General features: G+C 40.3%; 1 protein-coding gene across 1 annotated transcript in view; it reads right to left on the bottom strand.

Moving 5' to 3' along the window:
• CNTN5 (contactin 5) overlaps positions 1 to 22,920 on the bottom strand; it is a 2,004,044-nt gene that overhangs the window by 416,701 nt on the left and 1,564,423 nt on the right. The window contains exon 11 of the mRNA XM_040340187.1: positions 14,097 to 14,199. Within this exon, the coding sequence (XP_040196121.1) occupies positions 14,097 to 14,199 (103 nt within the window). The remainder of the gene's footprint in view (positions 1 to 14,096; positions 14,200 to 22,920) is intronic.

Genomic DNA, 22,920 nt, shown 5'->3' with positions numbered 1-22,920 from the left:
CAAAATGTTGTGAAATTTTACCAGGTGGAGAAGTCTGCACGATGGAAAGCTAAATAAATTGGCTTTAAGACTTTTAAATGATGAGCAGGCTTTCTTTTCTCTGAGGCCCCATACACACGGGAGAATTTATCCGCGAATACGGTCCAGCGGACCGTTTCCACGGATAAATCCTCTCAAAGATATCCGCTGATTTCGATGGGATGGAGTGTACACACCATCCCATTGAAATCCGCGCGGAAATCCTCTGGCGATGACGTGTCGCGCCGTCGCCGCGATTATGACGCGGCGACGGGCGCGACGCTGTCATATAAGGAATTCCACGCATGCGTCAAATCATTACGACGCGTGCGGGGAATCCCTTTGGACGGATGGATCCGGTAAGTCTGTACAGACGAGCGGATCCATCCGTTGGAATGGATTCCAGCAGATGGATTTGTTGTGCAGCACAACAAATATTCGATCTGCTGGAATCCATCCCAGAGGAGATTTCTCCGCGGAAAGAGATCCGCTGGCGTGTACACACCATAGAATCTATCCGCAGAAACCCATTTGCTGGGATTTATCTGCGGATGGATTCTATCGTGTGTATGGGGCCTGAGAGTTCAGAGACGTGAAGGTTGATTTACTAAAGCTGGAGAGTGCAAAATCAGCTTCCAGTTGTTTTGTAAAAAACATAATTGAACAAGCTGGAGTTAGAAGTTGACTGGCTAACATGCACAGCTGCACCAGATTTTGCACTCTCCAGTTTTAGTAAATCAACCCCACGGTTTAATGATTTTCATGGTGGAACTCAAGTGGTCTGCACACAATTTTTTGGCTGAATTAGTAAAAAAATCACATAAACACACTCCATAATCTTGTGGAGAGCTTTCCCAAAATATTAAAAGCTGTTATAGCTGAAATGGGAGCAACAACTTCATATAAGTGCTGCGCAAACTGTTAGAGTTATATAAATCCTGTATAATAATAATAATAATAATAATATCAATGCACATGGTTTCGTAATGAAATCCCAATAAGCCTATATAGGTGTGATGGTCAAGGCGTCCACAAAACTTGACTAGATAGCACAAGTACCGGTTTGGTTTATTCTTTGCACAGAGCTTAATATATGTTCATTGTTATTTTATATTATATTATAATATTTTGGCATCATCTTACCTATTTTTACACAGATGTATATTAATGCCTTGATGATAGATCTGTGGTCAGTGTTAGTATGTGCTAAATGTCCCCTCTTGCTGTACTCCTCTTTGCCAAATAAAAAATAATTATACGCTAAGAAAAAGCCATCTTGATGCAGTTTATTCTTAATTTCACAAAATACACCAAGTCATGGTAGAAAGAACAATGGAAGTGTTTATCTTCCCCGCCGTCTTCTATACAGTGTATTGAATACTATTTACAGTATGTGCATACTATAGTCTGTCTTTACAAAGGATTCCATATCATTGCTCTGGTTTCTGTGCCATGAGTATAACAATATACAATTTATTTAAAGAGCACTAGCATCTCATTGGCATGAATACTTCCAGCTGCCAAGTTTAATAGAGCAAGTCTCTTACTCATCTCTTCCAGTGTTCCTTCCTCTGGAGTCTGTAATATTCCCTCCATTAGCTTCTTTTCTAAATTCTTAATTAACCTTTTCGCCATTTAGCAGTCACCTCCTCAATGCCATCTTAAACTTCTGATCTCTAATTATTCAAATCCTGAATGATAGCACAGCACCTCAACTGAAATGTTTTTAAAGACTAGACTGTTGATGATAAACTGCTAAAGGAAAAGGTCAGATTGACAGAATAGCTAACAGAAGCTAAATATGACTAAATGCCATGATTTGAACACGGTCTATACAATGTGTTGGCTAATGAAAAACAATAAACATGTACAGTGTGGATCGAAAGTTTGGGCACCCCAGGTAAAAATTTGTATTAATGTGCATAACGAAGCCAAGGAAAGATGGAAAAATCTAAAAGGCATCAAATTACAGATTAGACATTCTTATAATATGTCAAAAAAAGTTAGATTTTATTTTCATCATTTACACTTTTAAAACTACAGAAAACAAAAAAATGGCGTCTGCAAACGTTTGGGCACCCTGCAGAATTTATAGCATGCACTGCCCCCTTTGCAAAGCTGAGACCTGCCAGTGTCATGGATTGTTCTCAATCATCGTCTGGGAAGACCAGGTGATGTCAATCTCAAAGGTTTTAAATGCCCAGACTCATCTGACCTTGCCCCAACAATCAGCACCATGGGTTCTTCTAAGCAGTTGTCTAGAAAACTGAAACTGAAAATAGTTGACGCTCACAAAGCTGGAGAAGGCTATAAGAAGATAGCAAAGCGTTTTCAGATGTCAATATCCTCTGTTCGGAATGTAATTAAGAAATGGCAGTCATCAGGAACAGTGGAAGTTAAAGCAAGATCTGGAAGACCAAGAAAAATATCAGACAGAACAGCTCGCAGGATTGTGAGAAAAGCAATTCAAAACCCACGTTTGACTGCACGATCCCTCCAGAAAGATCTAGCAGACACTGGAGTTGTGGTACACTATTCCACTATAAAGAGATACTTGTACAAATATGGTCTTCATGGAAGAGTCATCAGAAGAAAACCTCTTCTACGTACTCACCACAAAAATCAGCGTTTGAACGTTGCAAATGAACATATAGACAAGCCTGATGCATTTTGGAAACAAGTTTTGTGGACCGATGAGGTTAAAATAGAACTTTTTGGCCGGAATGAGCAAAGGTATGTTTGGAGAAGAAAGGGCACAGAATTTAATGAAAAGAACCTCTGACCAATTGTTAAGCATGGGGGTGGATCAATCATGCTTTGGGGTTGCAGCCAGTGGCACAGGGAACATTTCACGAGTAGAAGGAAAAATGGATTCAATAAAAGTTCAGCAAATTTTGGATGGTAACTTGATGCCATCTGTGAAAAAGCTAAAGTTAAAGAGAGGATGGCTTCTACAAATGGATAATGATTCTAAACACACCTCAAAATCCACGGGGGATTACATCAAGAGGCGTAAACTGAAGGTTTTCCCATGGCCTTCACAATCTCCTGACCTCAACATAATTGAAAATCTATGGATAGACCTTAAAAGAGCAGTGCGTGACAGACAGCCCAGAAATCTCAAAGAACTGGAAGACTTTTGTAAGGAAGAATGGGCAAAGATACCTCAAACAAGAATTGAAAGACTCTTGGCTGGCTACAAACAGCGTTTACAAGCTGTGATATTTGCCAAAGGGGGCAGCACAAGATATTAACTCTGCAGGGTGCCCAAAGTTTTGCAGACTCCATTTTTTTGTTTTCTGTAATTTTGAAAGTGTAAATGATGGAAATAAAATCTAACTTTTTTTGACATATTATAAGAATGTCTAATCTGTAATTTGATGCCTTTTGGAGATTTTTCCATCTTTCCTTGGCTTCGTTATGCACATTAACCCCCTTAGCGGTAAACCCGAGCGTGACTCGGGGTGGCTTTTTTATGCTGAGATCGGTATCCCCGAGTCACGCTCGGGGTGGATGTGCAGAGAGCGCAGCGGCGTCCCTTACCTTCTCCAGGCGATCCAGCGATGATCTCCCATTGCTGTGATCGCCGCCGAGACCCCCGCCACTCCGTCCATCGGTCATCTGACTTCCTGGTTCCGTTCCCTGCACCGCAATGGTGCATGGGAGCGGAACTGGGAGGGAAATTCAAATGTTGCACCAACACAAACATATAAAAAGGTGGTGATACAATGTAATCTGAGAGGATTACACTGTATCACCTTGAAAACTGACACAGTGCCCTTTCAGTGCCCCTTGCCATTGTCATTAGTGACATATAAAACATTTGAAAATCCTATAAAAAATGGCATCAAAAAAGCGCTGTCCTACTAATGCGCTTTTGGATCAACTGAGCGACAGCGGCAGCGACACAGAGTTGATCGCAGAACAGAGCGACAGTGAATCGTGGGGAGATTTGTCATCTGACTCCGACACTGATCCAGAAAGTGACGCCGCCGATGATCCCGCACCTGACCTAAGTGATGTGCGCACTTGGTGCCCTATAGACAGCGATGCGGACCAGGTAGCGCCCCGAGGTTTCGATTCACTGGATCTCCTGGGATGAAGGTTGACTTGGAGAGTGACAACCCTCTGGCGTACCTGAAACTTTTTCTTTCTGAGGAGGTAATTTTAAAAATTGTGACTGAGACCAATCGCTACCATGATCAGCAATCTGCTACGCTGCGTGGCAGATTTTCCAGATCCAGAAAATGGGAACCGGTCACTGAGGAGGACATCTGGAATTTTCTGGGACTCATCATCCTTCAGGGGGTGGTGGGCAAACCGCTCCAGAAATGGTACTGGACCACCAATAAGATGCTGGCCACTCAATTTTTTGGCACTGTGATGTCTGAGTATCGTTTTTCACTTATTATGAAAAACGTACACTTCGCCAACAATGAAGAATTTGATGAGGCCACGCATCCTGCGCCAAAGCTAAAAAAAATCTGGGAGGTGTGCCAGATGATTGTCGCCAACTTTCAGCGGACCTACGTGCCAGAAAGGGATGTCAGTGTGGACGAAAGTCTGATGGCCTACAAGGGACGCCTGAGTTGGATCCAATTTATTGCGTCCAAAAGAGCGCGCTTTGGCATAAAATTGTATATGCTATGTGAATCTTCCACCAGTTATATATGGAATGCGGTAATTTTCACCGGGAAAGGTACCAAATTCAATCCCAGGTACAACCGCTATGGGATGGCCACATCGTCTGTCCTTTCACTGCTGGACCCATTACTGAACCAGGGATACTGCGTGACAACGGACAATTTTTATACGTCACCGGAACTTTATGAGTTTTTGCTCCTCAATAAACGGATGGGTATGGTACCGTTAGGCAAAACCGGCGTGACATGCCATCTACGTTTGGCAAGAAAAAATTAAAAAAAGGAGAAATGGCTGCCTTTCAAAAGGGCAAAATGATGGCAATGCGCTGGCGAGACAAAAAGGACGTGTGTCTCATGAGCACCGTGCACAGCACCTCTACTACCATGGTCCGCATAAAACACGGAAAAGATGTGCTGAAACCGCAAGTCGTGATCGACTATAACCACACAATGGGAGGTGTTGACCGAGCCGATCAGGCAATGACATTTTACCCGGCGATGCGAAAACAACAAAAGAAGTACTATAAAAAGATTTTCAGGCATCTCATTGAACAATGTCTTTGGAACGCTTATATTCTTTATAAAGCAAACACGAACATACCTCTTGTTCATTCTGACTTTATATGGAAGGTGGCTGAGCAGATTTTTATCAACCACCCGACGCCATCAGTGTCTGCTAACAGACCCGGACGACGCTCTGTTGACGTTGGGAATCCAGAGCGCCTGACAGGTCGTCATTTTGTAGAATTTGTAACGCCAACGAAAGTTAGCGCCTACCAGGATGTGCGTCGTTTGCTGCTCCAAGAGGGATGAACATGGGGAAAAAAGTCCGAAAAGAAACGAGGTACTATTGCCCAGATTGCAATGTCGGACTTTGTTTCGTTCCATGTTTCAAACTGTTTCACACTATGGATGTGTATTGACTTTCTTTCTTTGACTAATTTCTTTATTTTTCATCGCTTTATTGAATAAAATTATATTATTGATTAGATTATAATTCATGTGTTTGTGTTTCAAATTTATCACATCTGGAATGTCTACTAGAGTCTTGTTTTGGTCAGGTTTAAGTAAGTAATTACTAAGAATTGCAGGCCTATAATACATATCACCAAATTTCCATGAACAAAAATTGTACCGCTTTTGGTACGTAATTCCAGACAGAATCATACCGCCAGGGAGGTTAATACAAATTTTTACCTGGGGTGCCCAAACTTTCGATCCCCACTGTAATAAGTAGACACGTGCATTCGTTTTTGTCCGAATGCATTTTCATCTGAATTTCAGGTATTTTCGTTATCGTTTTAACAAACGATAACGAAAGCACAGAAAACGAAAACCGAAAGATCCAACTTAAACAAATGCTTTATTTTAGTTTTCGTTGCGGTCGAATGTGCCTAACCTTAACGCTATTAGTCCAATATTATTCTACATAAAGAGAAAAGATTTGACATAGAGAGGCATGAAGATTCGACATAGAAAGACATGAAGATTTGACGAAGTAGCTAAAAACATACGATCACAGCAAGCGGACATTTATGGTAAAATGCTCTGCCCATAGGCTATAGAAGAATTCTAATGTTGGTTGTAGTGATAATAATTAATAAATATAATTATTATTAGTCATACAACATTAGAATTCTTCTATAGCTTGTAGGCGGAACATTCGACCGGAAATGTACGATTGCCGCATCGTACAGTTTCGTTGCTCCGTCAAATCATTTTTTTTTTTTAAAGATTCTGTTGAATCTTCTTTTCTTTTTTTTTAAGATTCCGTCAAATCTTCTTAGAACATTCGACAGACACCATAAGCCTTCAATGACAGATTCGACCTTAATTAATTTGGATTTTCGGACGAATGCATTTTTTTAACGAAAAACAAAATAAATAAAAATGAATTTCGGGAGTAACTAAATAAATGTATTTTTCGGACGAAAACGGAGTTCCAAAACAAAATATTTCAGTGTGCACATGTCTAGTAATAAGACCCACAGAAATAACTAAATGAACTGTATTGGGCTTAGTTATTTAATGTAACACATTAAGTGCATTCAACCAAAACCAGCAATTGAAATTCATCTTTTACTGTCTCAGGAAATGTACAAGACAGCAAAGCAGGTCTTCACATGGATAATGTGTACTTAAACGTGGGGCATGCCTATATATATATATATATATATATATATATATATATATATATATATATATATATATATATACATACACAATGGAAAAACACTAAATTGTTTTAATATGGTAGTGTGTGCATGAAGCATATGTGAAGAGAATGAGCTACAGCAGCAGAAGGTTGTTTAATTAAGCACAGTCCCTTCAAATATTCAGTATCACAATAATTCTCAGTACATTCATTCACATATAATAAACATAAACAAGGTGGGCAATCAACATGATAAATAAATCTCAAAGTGCTCAGTAAAACAAATAAGTGTAAAAAAGTCCCAATGGAGTAATTCATTCTTCATAAATATAGCCGTTCACTGCCAACCCCCTGACAATGTCTGTGAAGAAACACGTTGGGTGGGGATACGTTACATCATTGCACACGTCGTTTGTGGATGTGGTGGTGTCGGCTCTAGTGATACATACTGCATTGTACATTTTTTCTACAAGTGCAGTTTTAATAAATTGTATTATATATTGGGAATACTACACTATGAGATTTGCCTTTTTTCATGCCTTTTATCTTTTCCGAGACTGACAGATTTAGTGAGCCATTTTAGCGATGGAGTCTGTGTTAGATGCAGAGCAACGAGGCGCATCATTGGTCTCTGTATGGGATCCGACATTCTAGTATGAAGTGCATACTTTCTTTAGGAAATTTTCTCACCGCTCCAGGTGAGCCCCGTGAGCAATCAAGGGCGGTTGAACTACCAAGGTGCTGGCGGTGCTTGTAGCAATGGCAAAATGAGAAACAAAAACTGGATAGTGCCAACCAAAAAGTGCTCCACACTCCAACCCAAAAGAAAGTATGCAATGGCAAAATGAGAAACAAAAACTGGATAGCCGCACTCCAAAATGACTTAAAAAAGTTTCAACTGTACACACACAGTCACTGCAACCAACAGAAAACAGGACAGCCGACACGTTTCACACTTGTAATTTAGTGCTTAATCATGGCCATGATTAAGCACTAAATTACAAGTGTGAAACGTGTTGGTTGCAGTGACTGTGTGTGTACAGTTGAAAATTAAAGACAACTTTTTAAAGTCATTTTGGAGTGTGGCTATCCAGTTTTTGTTTCTCATTTTGCCATTGCATACTTTCTTTTGGGTTGGAGTGTGGAGCACTTTTTGGTTGGCACAGTGTTGGCAGAGAACAGCTGTATTTATGAAGAATTGATTACACAATTGGGACTTTTTTACACTTTTGTTTTATTGAGCACTTTGCACTTTATTTCTTATTTTGTTTGCCCACCTTGTTCACGTTTATAATATGAGGGTGAATATACTGAGAAATATTGTGATACTGAGTATTTAAAAAGGTAGCACACCCTAATTTACTATCACTGATCAATTTGTTTTTAGATTGTTTTAGTAGGGCTGCATTTTTTTTTATATACCTTAGTGCAGGGTTAATCTTGATTTTTGTGATTGGTTTCTATGCAGCGCTGCACCTGATTTTGCACTCTCCGGTTTTAGTACATCAACCCCAAAGTGAATCCAATAATCCAACTGATCGGGTTGCAGCTAATGTAATGCTCTACAGAATATTTTCTGGGCATTAATTAAATCCCTTAATACCAACTGAGAATCTATGTAAATGCTGGATAGGGGTACCTGAGTGTATTATTCATGTTTTAATAATTATTAATTAGGCAAAAAAAAGACAAATGTCTCAAGTTCATCTTCTTACATTAATTCTGGTCCAGAAGAAGTCCATCATCCTTTGTTCCACCACTTTCTGTCCTGCTCAGGGCTGACGCTACCATAAGGCGGCTTAAGCAGCCGTCTTAGGAGCACCAGTATAAGGGGGGCGGTACCCAGCCATCGGGGGCCACACAGTGGTGTAGTGGATAGCACTTTTGCCTAGCAGTAAAAATGGTCGTTGGTTCTAATCCCAACCAGAAAATGACCTTCCTGAAGTTTACATGTTCTCCCTGTGCCTGCGCAGGTTTCCTCCCCCACTCCAAAGACATGCCGGGAGGTTAATGTCTAAAACTGTCCCTAGTATAAGTATGTATGAATGTGGGTTAGGGACCTTAGATTGTAAGCCCCTTGAGGGTAGGGACTGATGTGAATGTACTATATATGTATAGCACTGCGTAAATTGACAGCACTATAAGTACCTGAAATAATAATTTTCCGGGGATTCTGATTTTTATAGTGCTGTAGACATGTGTTTTTTTACAACTCCCAGTTGCTATAGGAGTGTGTTTACTTTAGTAAAGCTGACTGTTGTGATATTGGTCTCCTATGTGACAGCAATAAAAGTTGTAATAAATACAAATTTGTATATAAGGAGACATATACAAAATTAAATAATTTTAAGAGCCCAACACACACAGGGCGGGAAAATGCACCTTCGCCCAAGTAGAGAAAAATCCTTGCGCTGGTTGTATTTTCTGGTCCTGCTGGCAGCAGTTTTACCAGAAAGTACAACAGGGACACAAAGAAGACAAAACATCTGAGATGCGTTCTAGCCTATGGCCTTGTACACACGACCGAGAATCTCATCGTAAAAGAAACGTTGTTTTCCTCGACAAGGTTCTTGTCAAGCTTGACGAGATTCTTGTCAAGCTTTCCTTGCATACACAATGTCGAGACAAAATCTCGTCGTTCTCAAAACCCTTGGGGCTGCTTTTGCTAATCTCATGTTACCGCGTGTTAAGTAAAAGTTTGGTGAGAGACGATTCGCGCTTTTCAGTCTGTTACAGCGTGACAAATGTGCTATCTCCATTACGAACGCTACTTTTTCCGAAAGGTGCGCTCCCGTCTCATACTTTATTCTGAGCATGCACGGGTTTCTAAGCATACACACGAACGTGTTTCTCGTCGTAAACCAGCCAGATGAGATCTACGACAGTTTTCTCGATGAAAAACATGCACACAACCTTTTTATTTGGCAAAAAAGCTCTGCCAGCATTTTTCTTGATGTTTTTTGCCGAGGAAAACGGTTGTGTGTACGAGGCATTCCCTACTCTACTATAATAAAAAAGCATTTAAAGGATCACTAAAGGATTATTTTTTTTAGCTAAATAGCTTCCTTTACCTTACTGCAGTCCTGGTTTCATGTCCTTATTGTTCGTTTTTGCTTTGAAGTGGCTGTAATTCTGCTCGGATCTCCACACTTCCTGGTTGCCTGTTTCCTTATAACCATCGTACTGGGAGCTTTTCACTGTAGGTCTAAGCTGTCATTACTGTGTGTGACCCTTTAAGTTTCTGTATTGCTGTTGAAGAGTTCTCTTAGCTTCCTGTCTGGTGAAATGTTGTTAGCAGGAAAATAAGAACCTGTCTGTTACCATTTTTCCTCACGCTATCCAAAACCAAAAAAGTAATTTTGGCTTAACTTTAAAAGAAAAACATTCAGTTTTTTTTTTCCATGACAATGTCCTGTGGTAGAACATTCCACAGGAATTCCACAGAAATATTTTTGGCAAGTACAGAAAATACATGTTGATCTTGCCTGAAGTGCAGGATCCTTGTCCTATCACAGGAGCTGACCTTGCAGCATAAAACAATGTTATCTTATTTTCTTATACCACTATTCCCATTATGCCCCATGTAATGGAAATAACAAAGACAGACATGTTTGAAATCCAGCCTTGCCCCCATAGATACAGTAGAGGAGTGAGGATAACCACTGAGAGACATGAAGTGTGTTATTCGCAGAATTAAAAGGTGGGGGGGGGGGGGGGAAACACTAGGACTTGTAAGCGTATCATATTTTCAGTTTTGTTTTGTTTTTGTTTATTTGGGGGAGGGGATTTAACCACTACAATACCGGGCACTTATACACCTTCCTGCCCAGACCAATTTTCAGCTTTCAGCGCTGTTGCACTTTGAAAAACAAATGTTTTTTTTTGTTTCAGTTACAAAACTTTGTAAATAAGTACGTTTTCTCCTTCACTGATGGCACTGATGGGGCTGCACTGATGGGCACTGATAATGTGGCACTGATGGGCACCGATGAGGTGGCACTGATGAGGTGGCATTGATGGGCACTGATGATGCACTAATATGCAGCACTGATAGGCGGCACGGATGGGCACTGATAGGTGGCACTGATAGGCAGCACAGATGGGCACTGATAAGCGGCACGGATGGGCACAGATAGGCAGCACGGATAGGCACAGATATGCGGCATGGATGGGCACGGATAGGCAACACGGATGGGCTCTGATAGGCTGCATGGATGGGCACTGATAGATGGCATGGATGGGGACTGATAGGTGGCACGGATGGGCATGGATGGGCACTGATAGGTGGCACGGATGTATTGTAATATATTGTACTGATGGATGCCAATCAGTGCCAAACAATAATGCCTGCCAATCAGTGATGCCCATTGTGGGCACCGATTGGCATCCATTGTGGGCACTGATTGGCATCCATTGTGGGCACTGATTGGCATCCCTGGTGGTCTAGGGTGGCATACCTGGTGGTGGGCATCCCTGGTGGTCTGGTGACATCCCTGGTGATTTAGTGTGGACATCCTCGGGGGGGGCTGTGCTGATAATTGATTAGCACAGACCCCCCTGTCAGAGGAGCAGCCGATCAGGTCTCCTCTACTCACGTGACAGACGCGAGTGAGGAAAAGCTGATCCCCGGCTCTTCTTGTTTACATCGTGATCAGCCGTGATTGGACACAGCTGATCACGTGGTAAAGAGTCTCCGTCAGAGACTCTTTACCTAGATCAGTGTTGTGGGGTGTCAGACTGACACACCGCAACAGCGATCGCCGCAATGCATCGGCTCAATATATTGAAGACATTATATTAAGTTGGGTCAGGATATTGAAACCACTTTGCCGCCGTCATTTTGTAATAGGGTTAAGGTGGGCTTTGGGCTAGTGTTGATGGAAAAATTCAGCTTTATTTGAGGTGCCATACAGACCAAGAATGGATATTCTGCAACAATGAGAAATAAGTATTGAGAAGTAAGCTAACCATGGAATTACCATTATGGATAGGTTTAAAAATAAGCCTAGGCTTTAAAATCACAATCGTTGCATAGGTTGTCATTTTTTGTAAAAAGCTATAACTGTCTTTTCAATATTTCTCTCTGAATATAGAAACGTTATGATCATATGCGTGTGTTTTATTATTCACTGAAAAAAATTGTTTTCCCGAAAGTACACTGGGAATATAATTCCATGCCAGTTTAGAATCAGGATAGCTGATCATAGCAGATTTCTCTGATGGAAATTAACATAAAAGCAGCAAAACAATAAGTCAATGTATTTTTGGACACACTTATAAATTGTGGTATTAAAAAGAAAAAACGCCCCAGAAAGTCTCTAAAGGTCAATTGTTTTCCACATAATGGAAAAGAATAATTTATTTCAAATGAATTTGCAAACTGTGATGATAAATAATTTCTTGAGCAGAAAGGTGTCAATTACAAAAGCGAACAATGTGCCAAGTACCCAGACAGTGAAATGCTATCATTTATTAACACCTTGGTGCCGTAGGGACCAGCAATGTATTGCTCTTCTTTCCTCACAATCAAATAGAGCGAAATGTACTGTGTGATCAGGAATCCGCTAGCGCAGAAAGCAAAATTTTCACTTATGACTCCAGAGGTTTGGCGTACTATTAAATAATTATTAGCCAATGCCCAAAGTCTGGTAGGAGCTTGTCAAGTATTCAGTTCAGCACTACCTTTACATAAGGAAAATGGATTAAAACAAACCTGGGCCGAGAAGAATTTGTAAGCTGCCATTGCTGACTTAATATCTAGTTGTTTAATGGTCATGCTAATCCACAGGCTTCAATACTTTCAAAACAAGTAGGCTGATCAGTAGTTGTGCTTAAACACTGACTTCAGTGGGTGCTTGCTCGTTCAGACCTGACATGAATCAAGTCAGAGCAATGACAGGTTAGTGATAGAAATTAATCGTACGCAATGACACCGCTGAGCGTGCGCAATGGCACCGCGCATTAGCACCCGCGTGTTGGCCTGTGTTCATGCCTGGCATGCGAGAATGCTATGGCGAGAATGCTATGCTATTTAGCCCAATTTTGAACACATGGTGACAGACCTTACTCCCAACAGCTTCTGAAGCAGCTGGCTGAGATGGGCGAAACCGGTCAGGATTTTTCCAGAGTCTCACCTTCTCACCGTGACCAAGCAGTGACCTGTATGGGATGGAATTGCTCAAGGATGAATGTTACATCCACTGGCTCGGAGATCACCACAGACAAAAGGATCTGATAAGTATCACTGTATACATGCTTCTTGTGGATGCTGGGACATTGACCATGATCTAACTATAGGATGTACAAGAACCTCATATGCTATACTGTTGGAGATGTGGAGTGGAGTCCCCAGAAGATTGATTTTTGGATACGTTTTTCTATACAGTTGTAGTACTTTACTCACAGTGTGAGGAAGGACTGCAAAGTATATTGATATTTGCTGGTTTGGTCATGCAGGCAGGACTTCCTGATGACCCACAGTGAAAGCTGGACTTCTGTTATAATCTTTAATTTATTAACCACCTCTAGACCCCTGTCTACAAGTCTACAATTTGAACAACCTTCTTGGGTTCCCCTATGAACTATATTATTTAAACACAATTGTAGAAAGGAGGGAATGGGAAATTTGGATGCAAACTTGGCACTGTCCTTCCAAAAACAGAACAGTTGGCAAATATGCTAATTGCACACTTTCTTTTCCTTCACAAATGTCTATTACTGAGACTTTACAGTCTCTGAATATATTATGTTGGGAATTTTTTTTCCTCCAGGCTACACAATGTGAGGACAAAGAATGAGGTCACACAGGACAGTACAGAAGAGTATCGTCACAAGCTGTCCAGACAAAAAGTCAAGTGGCACAGAGGCAGTGAAAAGGGCAACAAATGTCATTAGTATGGGAGATCTGGGTATAATTGCTCATACTTTTCCTCAGGGTTGCATTTACCCAACAGCATGCACGGTATTTTGTTTAAAATCAACACTGTGTTTTTCAGAATTTTTTTGTAATGTTGTAATGTTGAAAAAAAAGAAAATGCTGGGTATATCTTGGAGAAGAGGACATACATATTTCATAAAATAAGGAATATAGAGAATTGTTGCAAACTGTAAGTTTTATAGCAGCTAGCAGTCCAAGTACATTTTTTTAGCTTTAGCTCCTTAGGACCCAGGCTAAAATAAAGTGATATATAAAGATTACAGATATACAGTATGGCCAAGTGCAAATAAAACATAACAGCTTCTAATAAACAACTGCTACTTATTTGGAAATCTGCACTTACTTGCCAAGCGCAAAGCACTCCATCCGAACGGTGGTTCCCTTAGCTGCAGTAAAAGTGAATGGAAAGTGCACCTCAATTTTTGGTTCATATTCCCCCATCACACCTGGGAAATAGAGAAAAGACATAGAAATAAGAGGGATATCACTTCTTTACATAGAAAGTTTTTATCATGTGAAACACTTCCATAAAGAAGACCAGATGTGAGAGTAATAAAGATGACCATGAGTTTAAAGGCAGCATCTTAATTTGGCTTAAACCCCAACTCTAGGAATTTGCAAAAAAAAAACACCCTTGTAGTGGGGTTCCCCTGCACGGTAAGGGTTAAATGCTTGAAGCTACAAGAAGGTCACAATGAGGTCATAATTACCTAAAGTAAACTGGTGATCAATCCCTTCCCCGAGCTATACCAAACTCTTGTCCTTGATGAGGGTCTGCTATGGATTATAAGATGGACAATGGACAGCATGGACCCCCTTAAAATCATACCAAGCTCTTTTCCAAGCATGCAGCCAGGAACGAGCAGGGGGAGGACAAAAGGCCTCTGCCACCATCAACTTTAAACCATACCAGACCAACATGGGTTTGTTACCCCTGGTTAACTCGTATCTCGAAAAATGTTAACGCAAATAAAAACACAGACACACTTAAAACATCCCTTTATTAAAAATGTCCCCAATACTGTCCCCCAATGTAGATCCGAGGTGTAGACCCACTGGCTCAGATATTCTCTTTGAAAATTACATTTCCCCAGCTAGCAGCTGATTGTACACAAAGGGATTGGGGATGCTGGCTGATGTCATTGACCAAATATGACCACGATGACCATATTTAATCAATAATAATCCCAGCTGAAGAGGATTGTTGTGGGAAATTTACTTCATGGGATATTAATTTTTGATCATCGTGTGTGTGTGTGTGTGTTTATTTACTATGTATTAATTATTCAGGAATAGGTAACCAGTTGTACTATGTGACATAGTTGGTCAGTGATGTACCACTAACTTTATTTTTCATTGGAAATACCTGAAGTCCATAATCTGGATTTGCCCATTTTATTTCTGTCAGAAGAAACATAAGTGTGACCAGGGTTTTGGTAAAAGTATTTAACTTCCTAATGGTGAGGTATACCAACAGCCTAAAGTAGGGGTCCTCAAACGTTTTAAACAGGGGTCGGTTCACTGTCCCTCAGATCGTTAGAGGGCTGGACTATAAAAAAAAAACTATGAACAATTTCCTATGCACACTGCAAATATGTTTTTTTGAAGTGAAAAAACAAAATGGGAACAAATACAATATTCTCACCATCATCATTACATCATCATCATCATCATCCCCTCATTGCAAGCCCCCCCTCACAATCATTAATTGCAAGCCGATCAAGATCATTGCAAGCCCCCCCATCATCATTACATCATCATCATCATCATCATCAGCCCCTCATTGCAACCCCCCTCACCTTTACAAGCCCCCCTCACCATCATCAGCCCCTCATTGCAACCCCCCCTCACCATTGCAAGCCCCTCATTGCAAGCCCCCCACCTTCATCATGACATCATCAGCCCCTCATTGCAAGCCCCCCCACCATCATCATCATCATTTCATCATCATCAGACCCCCCCACCATCATCATCATTATTATTGAATCATCATTTCATCATCATCAGCCCCCCCACATCATCACATCATCATTTCATCATCATCAGCCCCCCTCACCATCGCAAGCCCCACCTCCCTCCCTCACCTCACCATTGTAAGCCCCTCATAGCCTTACTCCTTACTGTGCCAAACTGCTGCCACTGTCCCGCTGTGTCATGATTCCGCTGTGTCACGAAGCTCACAGTGTTGGTAACAGTTCTGGCGCGCTATGAAAAATGTCCCGCCCTCCTCCTCCTAGACCAGCTCGTGTGATAGACAGAACACTGGCTCTATCACACAAGCTAGTCTAGGAGGAGGAGGGTGGGACATTTATCATAGTGCGCCAGAACTGTTAACACTGTGATCTCTGTGACACAGCGGGATCGCTGTATTACAACCTTGCCGTGTAATCGGAGTTGCTTGTCAGGGTGGACCGGGTTAAAAGTCCTCCGTGGGCCGCATGTGGCAATCCATGCACAGAGATAACCTACAATTTCTGGGCAGCACAGCATCAAGGCCACCTTGTAAACCCCTAAGCTACCACAATGGCTTTCCTTTTATTCCCGTCAGGCAGCTATGAATCATTTGTTTTTTATTTGTTTCCACAAGTCTGTTTTACATTTGATCTCTTGTTTTCTATCACTTCAGCTTCCTATTCTGTCTCATTTCTTCTGCATCTGGAGCATTTCAGAGTTTAAATAGATTATCACGTCTACAACTTGTTTTTGTCCCTGTAGATTTCCGACACAGCAAATTTATCTTACTCTTTTAGATTTGTTTTCCAAACAGAATCTTTCTAGCGCCCGCAGTCTTATTAATCTCTGCCTTTGTAACAAATGTACCCTTTGATAGTCATTCTGCAAATGTCCACGAGAAATGTCACTACCTTCTTCTTTAGAAATGGCTCAATTTGTTATTTAAAATTAGGGGGCCTCCAGTCTAATCAAATTTCTATAATTCATTACTGCTCTGTTCTTTGTTAAAAAAAAAAAAAAGTGGATGAAAAAAGAACCAGAGCAGTTGAAAGAAACCATTTAGGGCTTTGGAAGGGAAGAGTATTTTTAAATAGCTTTTGGATTATTTCTCTTAAGTTACTTAAACTCAATTTTACTGACATTCTCATTATGTGAGTAGTTCAATCACAAGGTTTTTTAAGAAAGTATTTGTCAAATATAAGCAGATATCATGTGACAAATGGATGTGATGTAAAGTGAATGGATTTGGTACTCGGCTAAATCATGATTTTCTGATCTACCTGAAAATGTACCTAATCCAGAGTAGACCCTACAAATCATAAAAAAGCTGTTGACAGGATTTACCATTTATGCCAATGATCTGGGTAGTCAGAATGGAATCAAAATATATTTGTTTATGTGTTTAAATATTTCTCTCTTTATTAAGTTCAGAACTAAAACATTTGTATCCATTTTTCATTATTTATATATGAAATATTTTATATGAATATGTCCCATATACCCATTCTTTGCAGTGTACAGATAGAGTGCTAAGCATGTCTCAAAGCAGCAGTTGTTCTAAACAGACTGGGAAGAGTCATAAGAGGGGCACTCCCACTCCTCCTCTGTTCATGTAGACGGTAACATCTTTACTAATGGACAAACACAGTTTAGTACAGTGTCCCCAAACTACAGCCCACTGGTTGCAATAAGGCGACCACTACAATCAATAGGCCCTGCAGGGTTCTCTCATTGTAAGCAAAAAGTAGGGTTCGGCTAATTTCAGAGTGGTGACGGTTGCCAAGACGAGGCTTCCAGCACTCAGAATATTAACACATACAATATCAGATGGAGCTTTCGCATGGCCAGTGGTGGTTGCATAGTCTGTGATGCTACCAGTCATGATTTCATCACAAGAAGTGGACCAGAACTTAAATGCCACTGAAAATCAATGGTGGAGCTACATTTCTCTAACTTACCACCAACAACGGCGCTACATTTTCCTACTGACCACCAACAATGAATCTACATTCATCTCACTGATCGCCAATGATGGGGTCACATTCCTCCTACTGAGCAGCACCAATAACAGGTTCACAATACTCCCACCAACACCAATAAAGAAGCTTTATCCCTCCCACTGAGCACGATTGATGGGGCTATAGTCTTCCCACTGGCCACCACTGGTAGGGCTATATTCCTCCTGCTGACCATCACTGATGGCACAACATTTCTCCAACTGACCAGAACAGAAGTGACAGGGCTATATTCCTCCCGCTGGCTACTAATGACCACTGACAACCAATGATGTCCAAATAAACTTCCCACTGACCGCTGATGCTGTGGCATTTATTACTTCTGTCGATGTCTTCTCCTAGTGACTGCTGACACATAGGAATTTATTATGTCCACTGGCCAATGATAAAGGAGACTTCTATTAGGCACTGACTCCTAAGCATTTAATTTTTCTGCTAACCACTAACGCCAGAGTATTTATTACTGCCATGATCACTAACACTTTTTTTTACTTCTGCTGGCCACAGCCATCTCCTAAATTGTCTGCTGACAGTGAAATGTCCCTTTGTATAAAATGTTTGAGGACTCCTGGTCTAGTAAAAAGCAGAAATTAGAAGTTACTAAAACGTGCAATGTATTACTCCCTGTAGAAAATGGTTATCTCTAAAATACAGCACTTTTCAAATTAAATTTTAAATAAAACTGACCAAAATATATCTTAGTTTCTCTTAAGATTAATCACGCTTTGTCTATACATTGATTAACTGTCCCCCTGTTAAAGAGCAGACTGATTAGCTCATCTCCAATTATCAAACATATCTAAGGTAAATACTGTTCTATTGTTAGACAAATCATTCATATTTAAAATGGACAGGCTAGAGATAGATACAAATCTAATATGCATTGTTATTTTTGCTATGAAAGAGTGATTGAAAGTGGTTTAGCACCATTTTTTTCCTTTTTTTTTTCTCTATAATATGAGTTATTTCGAATTAAATCCCCAAAAATCTGTAACGACCATTTAGATTTCAGGTTAATTGCACTTGGTTGGTGAAATTAGACATTCTAGTTGGTGCTATAAATTATTTACTTCACCCAATTCTATTTACCTTGTTTAATTAGATCTATGTAAGTATCTAGCTTGTTCATTAATAAGGCAAATAGAAATTGATAAATTAAAAAGGATCCATAGCACCAGCTAGAATGTTTTCCAATGCAAGTAATGTGAAAATCTAACTGGCCAGGAAAATTTTGGGGGTATTTTGTGCAAAATCGCTGCCCTTTGCATTGCCTTACGGGCAAGGAGCTGATACAAATCTAGTTAAATAAGGTAAATAGAAATGGATAAAGTAAAGGAATCTATAGCACCAACTGGAACTTCTCTTTCACAGAGCCAGTGTGGGTTAACTGAACGCTAGTTGGCTGGTACAGATTTTAGAATTTCATGCAAAATCCCGGCCGTTTGCAATAAGAAAAACCTAATGCTAGGCATTTGTGAGGCAATTAAACCACTTTTTACCACTCTTTCATAGCAAACACTGAATGAACAAGCACAACAGTTGTGATCCTTTCAATATTGCTCTCCATTGTTCTGATATAATTTCAGATTCTCTACTACATTATCAATCCACTTTTTCTTTCACAATGACTTCTGTTAACCAGTAAAATAGGCAAACGGAGCAACTCTAAATATGTACCATACAGTATATTTAAAGATACATAATGCCAGAACACTGGAATGAACAGACATCCAAAAATGCCAGATTCAGAGGGACCTCATCTGCTAACTGCAGTGTAGATTGTCTTTCGAAGCTTAAAAAAGCTTAAGAGTTGATTAATCTCTCCCAATCACTGAAATGCAGTGGTGGCTTCTGCTGCTCTGGTCAACAGCTAGTAGAAAAAAAAAGCCTATTTCCCTTTGCTGCTTCTTTTTTATTGATCCCATGGCAAAAAAGCCTGTTAAAAATTAATTGTTTTGGTCACTGTATTGGAGGTTCTCTTTGGACCAAAAGTCTTTGCTCTGTGTATTCTATATGCCTACCAAGAGAGCAGTGTAGATTGTCTTTGGAAGCTTATAAAGCTCAAGAGTTAATTCATCTCTCCCAATCACTGAAATGCAGTGGTGGCTTCTGCTGCTCTGGTCAACAGCTAGTACCATCTTTTGCCATGGGGTATTGACCCCATGGCAAAAGAGCCTGTTAAAAATGAATTGTTTTGGTCATTCCAAAGGTTAGAAGGGCCATAAAAGAGTATTCATTGCTCCAGTGTTTATCAAGGGAATGAGTTAAACGTATACTTTTGTCCATTTCGAAAAACCGTAGGGAGATGCATATCATTTTTTTTATTACAGTTTAGCTACATTTATTACCTATTGTATTTCTTATTTCCTTGGCTAATACACGAGTTGTAAAAATATATTGCCTAAGCCCTGGGGAACATAGGTGTATTACAGGTGACAATAGCGTATGAAGGACATAGTGTATAAGGGCTGACTTTGGCTAAAAAATGCAATTCACCTTGGCTTCTCTAAAGTCAAATAATCTTCACTATTCATACCAGACAACCTGAAATACAAAATATAATGCTAAATGTTTTATTTTTTCTAATATATGTTCTGTTAAAAAAAAAATACTTAAACCATATTTTTATTTGATACCTTCATTAGAATTGGTAGGTAATTTACTACAAAGTCTATTACTGTTGTTCATTCTGTTATTCTTTTTCTGTTGCATTGTATTAAAATAGATGAACACACTAACTTAATTACATTTCGTTTCCTAAAGATTTGTATCTTTAACAAGTACAATTTTTTGTAATAAAACACCTAATTTCTTTTTTGCATTTTAGTGCTGCTGATTTCATGCTGTCTTTTTGCAGCCATTGCCCTAATAAATGTAGTTCGGTGAAGGCTGCATTGCATTTCTCAAAGAAGGTTTACTGGTAGTGACAACAGAGGACCATGCCTGCATATTGTGTAGTAAAATGGCCATTTGTAGTCTCCATCAGAAGCCCATGTGACAGGGTCACAACACTGGAGGCCAACTGAAAGGGAGGGAGAAAGTGTTGTCGTCAACCTATAATAGGAAGTCCTTAAACAAGAACCCTCATAATAGGATCACAAGCAGTTTTTTTTAAGGAAACCTGCAAGTTTCAATATATTGAAATTTACTCTTGAAAAGGCATGTTAAAGCTTATAAAAGAAACAACTATTAAAACGTTGAAAAAGTATGTTATCACTTCAACGATAAAACAAGGGGTTATTTCTTATTTTAGGATCGTGGGCAGAGTAATGCAACTGATTCCTTTACATCCTGCAGGCATCTATGCATCTTACATATCATTCTATTATTCCAGAGTCATTTACTTCAACTTTCACTCAGCTGTTTCAGGATTTTAGAACATTGTCACTGCAAAGTATGACAAACATGGCATGTTTGCCAAGTAAAGCAGGGATTCAGAAACGACTTGCAGAATCATTCATGAATCATTGCACTTTCAAATCATAGACTTCCCGCTCTAGTGTGTGAGATTTTAGTAAAGTCTGTCATGTAACCCATGTAACTACAGTGGGCAATAGAAAAGTGAGAAAAATTACAGAAAAAAACACAATACATTGTATGTCCAGGCCGAACTTTTAGGTTTGGATTGGATCAAAACATTTATATATTTCTTAGTTTTTCTTTTCTAGTCTGTGCCCCCATTAGGGAACTTCATCCTCTTTTTTCCCCCTGTGACTGTCAGGAGCACGTAATGCTCCTATTCCATGACAGCTACTGGTCTCATTCCAGCATCCTAGTTTTGGCTGAGCTGCATTCTCCCTGTCTGCATGCCCACCTGCAAGGTTGTTGATGTAACCAGCCTCTGGGTGGAGATAAAACCTGATTTAAGCCAGCCAAACCCTCAGTGTCTTGCATGTGAGAGTGTTTTCAACACCTGGAGATCAAACCAGTTTTAAGCCAGCCAAACCCTCAATGTCTTGCATGTGATAGTGTTTTCAACACGTGCTTCAAGCTTCCTGTTTGACTGTTACTGTACCTTGACCTTGCCTGCTCCTTGGCCTGCCTGCTAGTTTGAACTCCCTTATTGATGACCTTTGATCGAATATTGACTACGCTCAGAATAAAAAACAAAAGACAGAGCACACAGGCTCATAGTGCAGTTATCTTTATTAAACTGATAGATTAAAAGAGTAAAAAGATTGCACTCACAAACTGAGTGCAATTTTAGCTACTTTAAGTTACTTTGTAGTGGCTGTGTACGTTTTTTCCCTCAGCATGACATCTGATCTGAGCTGACAACCTGGGTGATTACTAGCTGGTAACACTCAGAACTCTGCTTGCCCTGAAAAACTTGACTGTCATTGACCACTCTGCCTGTCTACCAACCGCAAGTACCTGTTTGATGTGCTTAGTTCAAGTACCTATTTGCTGTGCTCAGTTCAAGTACCTGTTTTCTGTGCTCAGTTCAAGTACCTGTTTGCTGTGCTCAGTTCACGCCTGCCCTGGGGTGGTAGCCAGGCACTTTGGGTTAGATCCACATATAATTGGATAGATGCAGCGTATCAGAGATACGCTATGCCGCTGTATCTTACCTGGCTTTAAGTCAAATCCAAATCTCGCAGTCTCTGCTCTATTTCTACCCAAAGGTGTTCTATCTGGTTGAGGTCAGGACTCTGTGCAGGCCAGTCATGGTCCTCCACCCCAAACTCGCTCATCCACACTTTATTGCCAAAAGTATTGGGCCACATCTCCAAATCATTTGGTGGAATTATGGTGTGGTGTTGTTTTTCCGGGGTTGATCCCTTAGTTCCAGTGAAGGAAACTTTTTAAGGCGTCAGCATACCAAGACATTTTGGACAATTCCATGCTCCTAACTTTGTGGGAACAATTTGAAGATGGCTCCTTCCTGTTCCAACATGACTGCACACCAGTGCACAAAGCGAGCTCCATAAAGAAATGGATGAGCGAGTTTGGGGTGGGGGAATTTAACTGGCCTGCATTGAGTCCTGACCTCAACCCGATAGAACACATTTGGGATGAATTTGAGCGGAGACTGTGAGCCAGGTCTTCTTGTCCAACATCAGTGCCTGACCTCACAAATATGCTTCAGGAAGAATGGTCAAACATTCCCATAGGCACACTAATAAACATTGTAGAGAGCCTACCCAAAAGAGTTTTAGCTGGTATAGCTGCAAAGGGTTTTGCCAACTCAATATTGAA

The sequence above is a fragment of the Rana temporaria genome, chromosome 2 (genome assembly GCF_905171775.1).
Source record: "Rana temporaria chromosome 2, aRanTem1.1, whole genome shotgun sequence".
NCBI lineage: Eukaryota > Metazoa > Chordata > Amphibia > Anura > Ranidae > Rana > Rana temporaria.
Note: the sequence above shows the minus strand (reverse complement) of the source record. Positions and strands in the feature narration are given on the sequence as shown.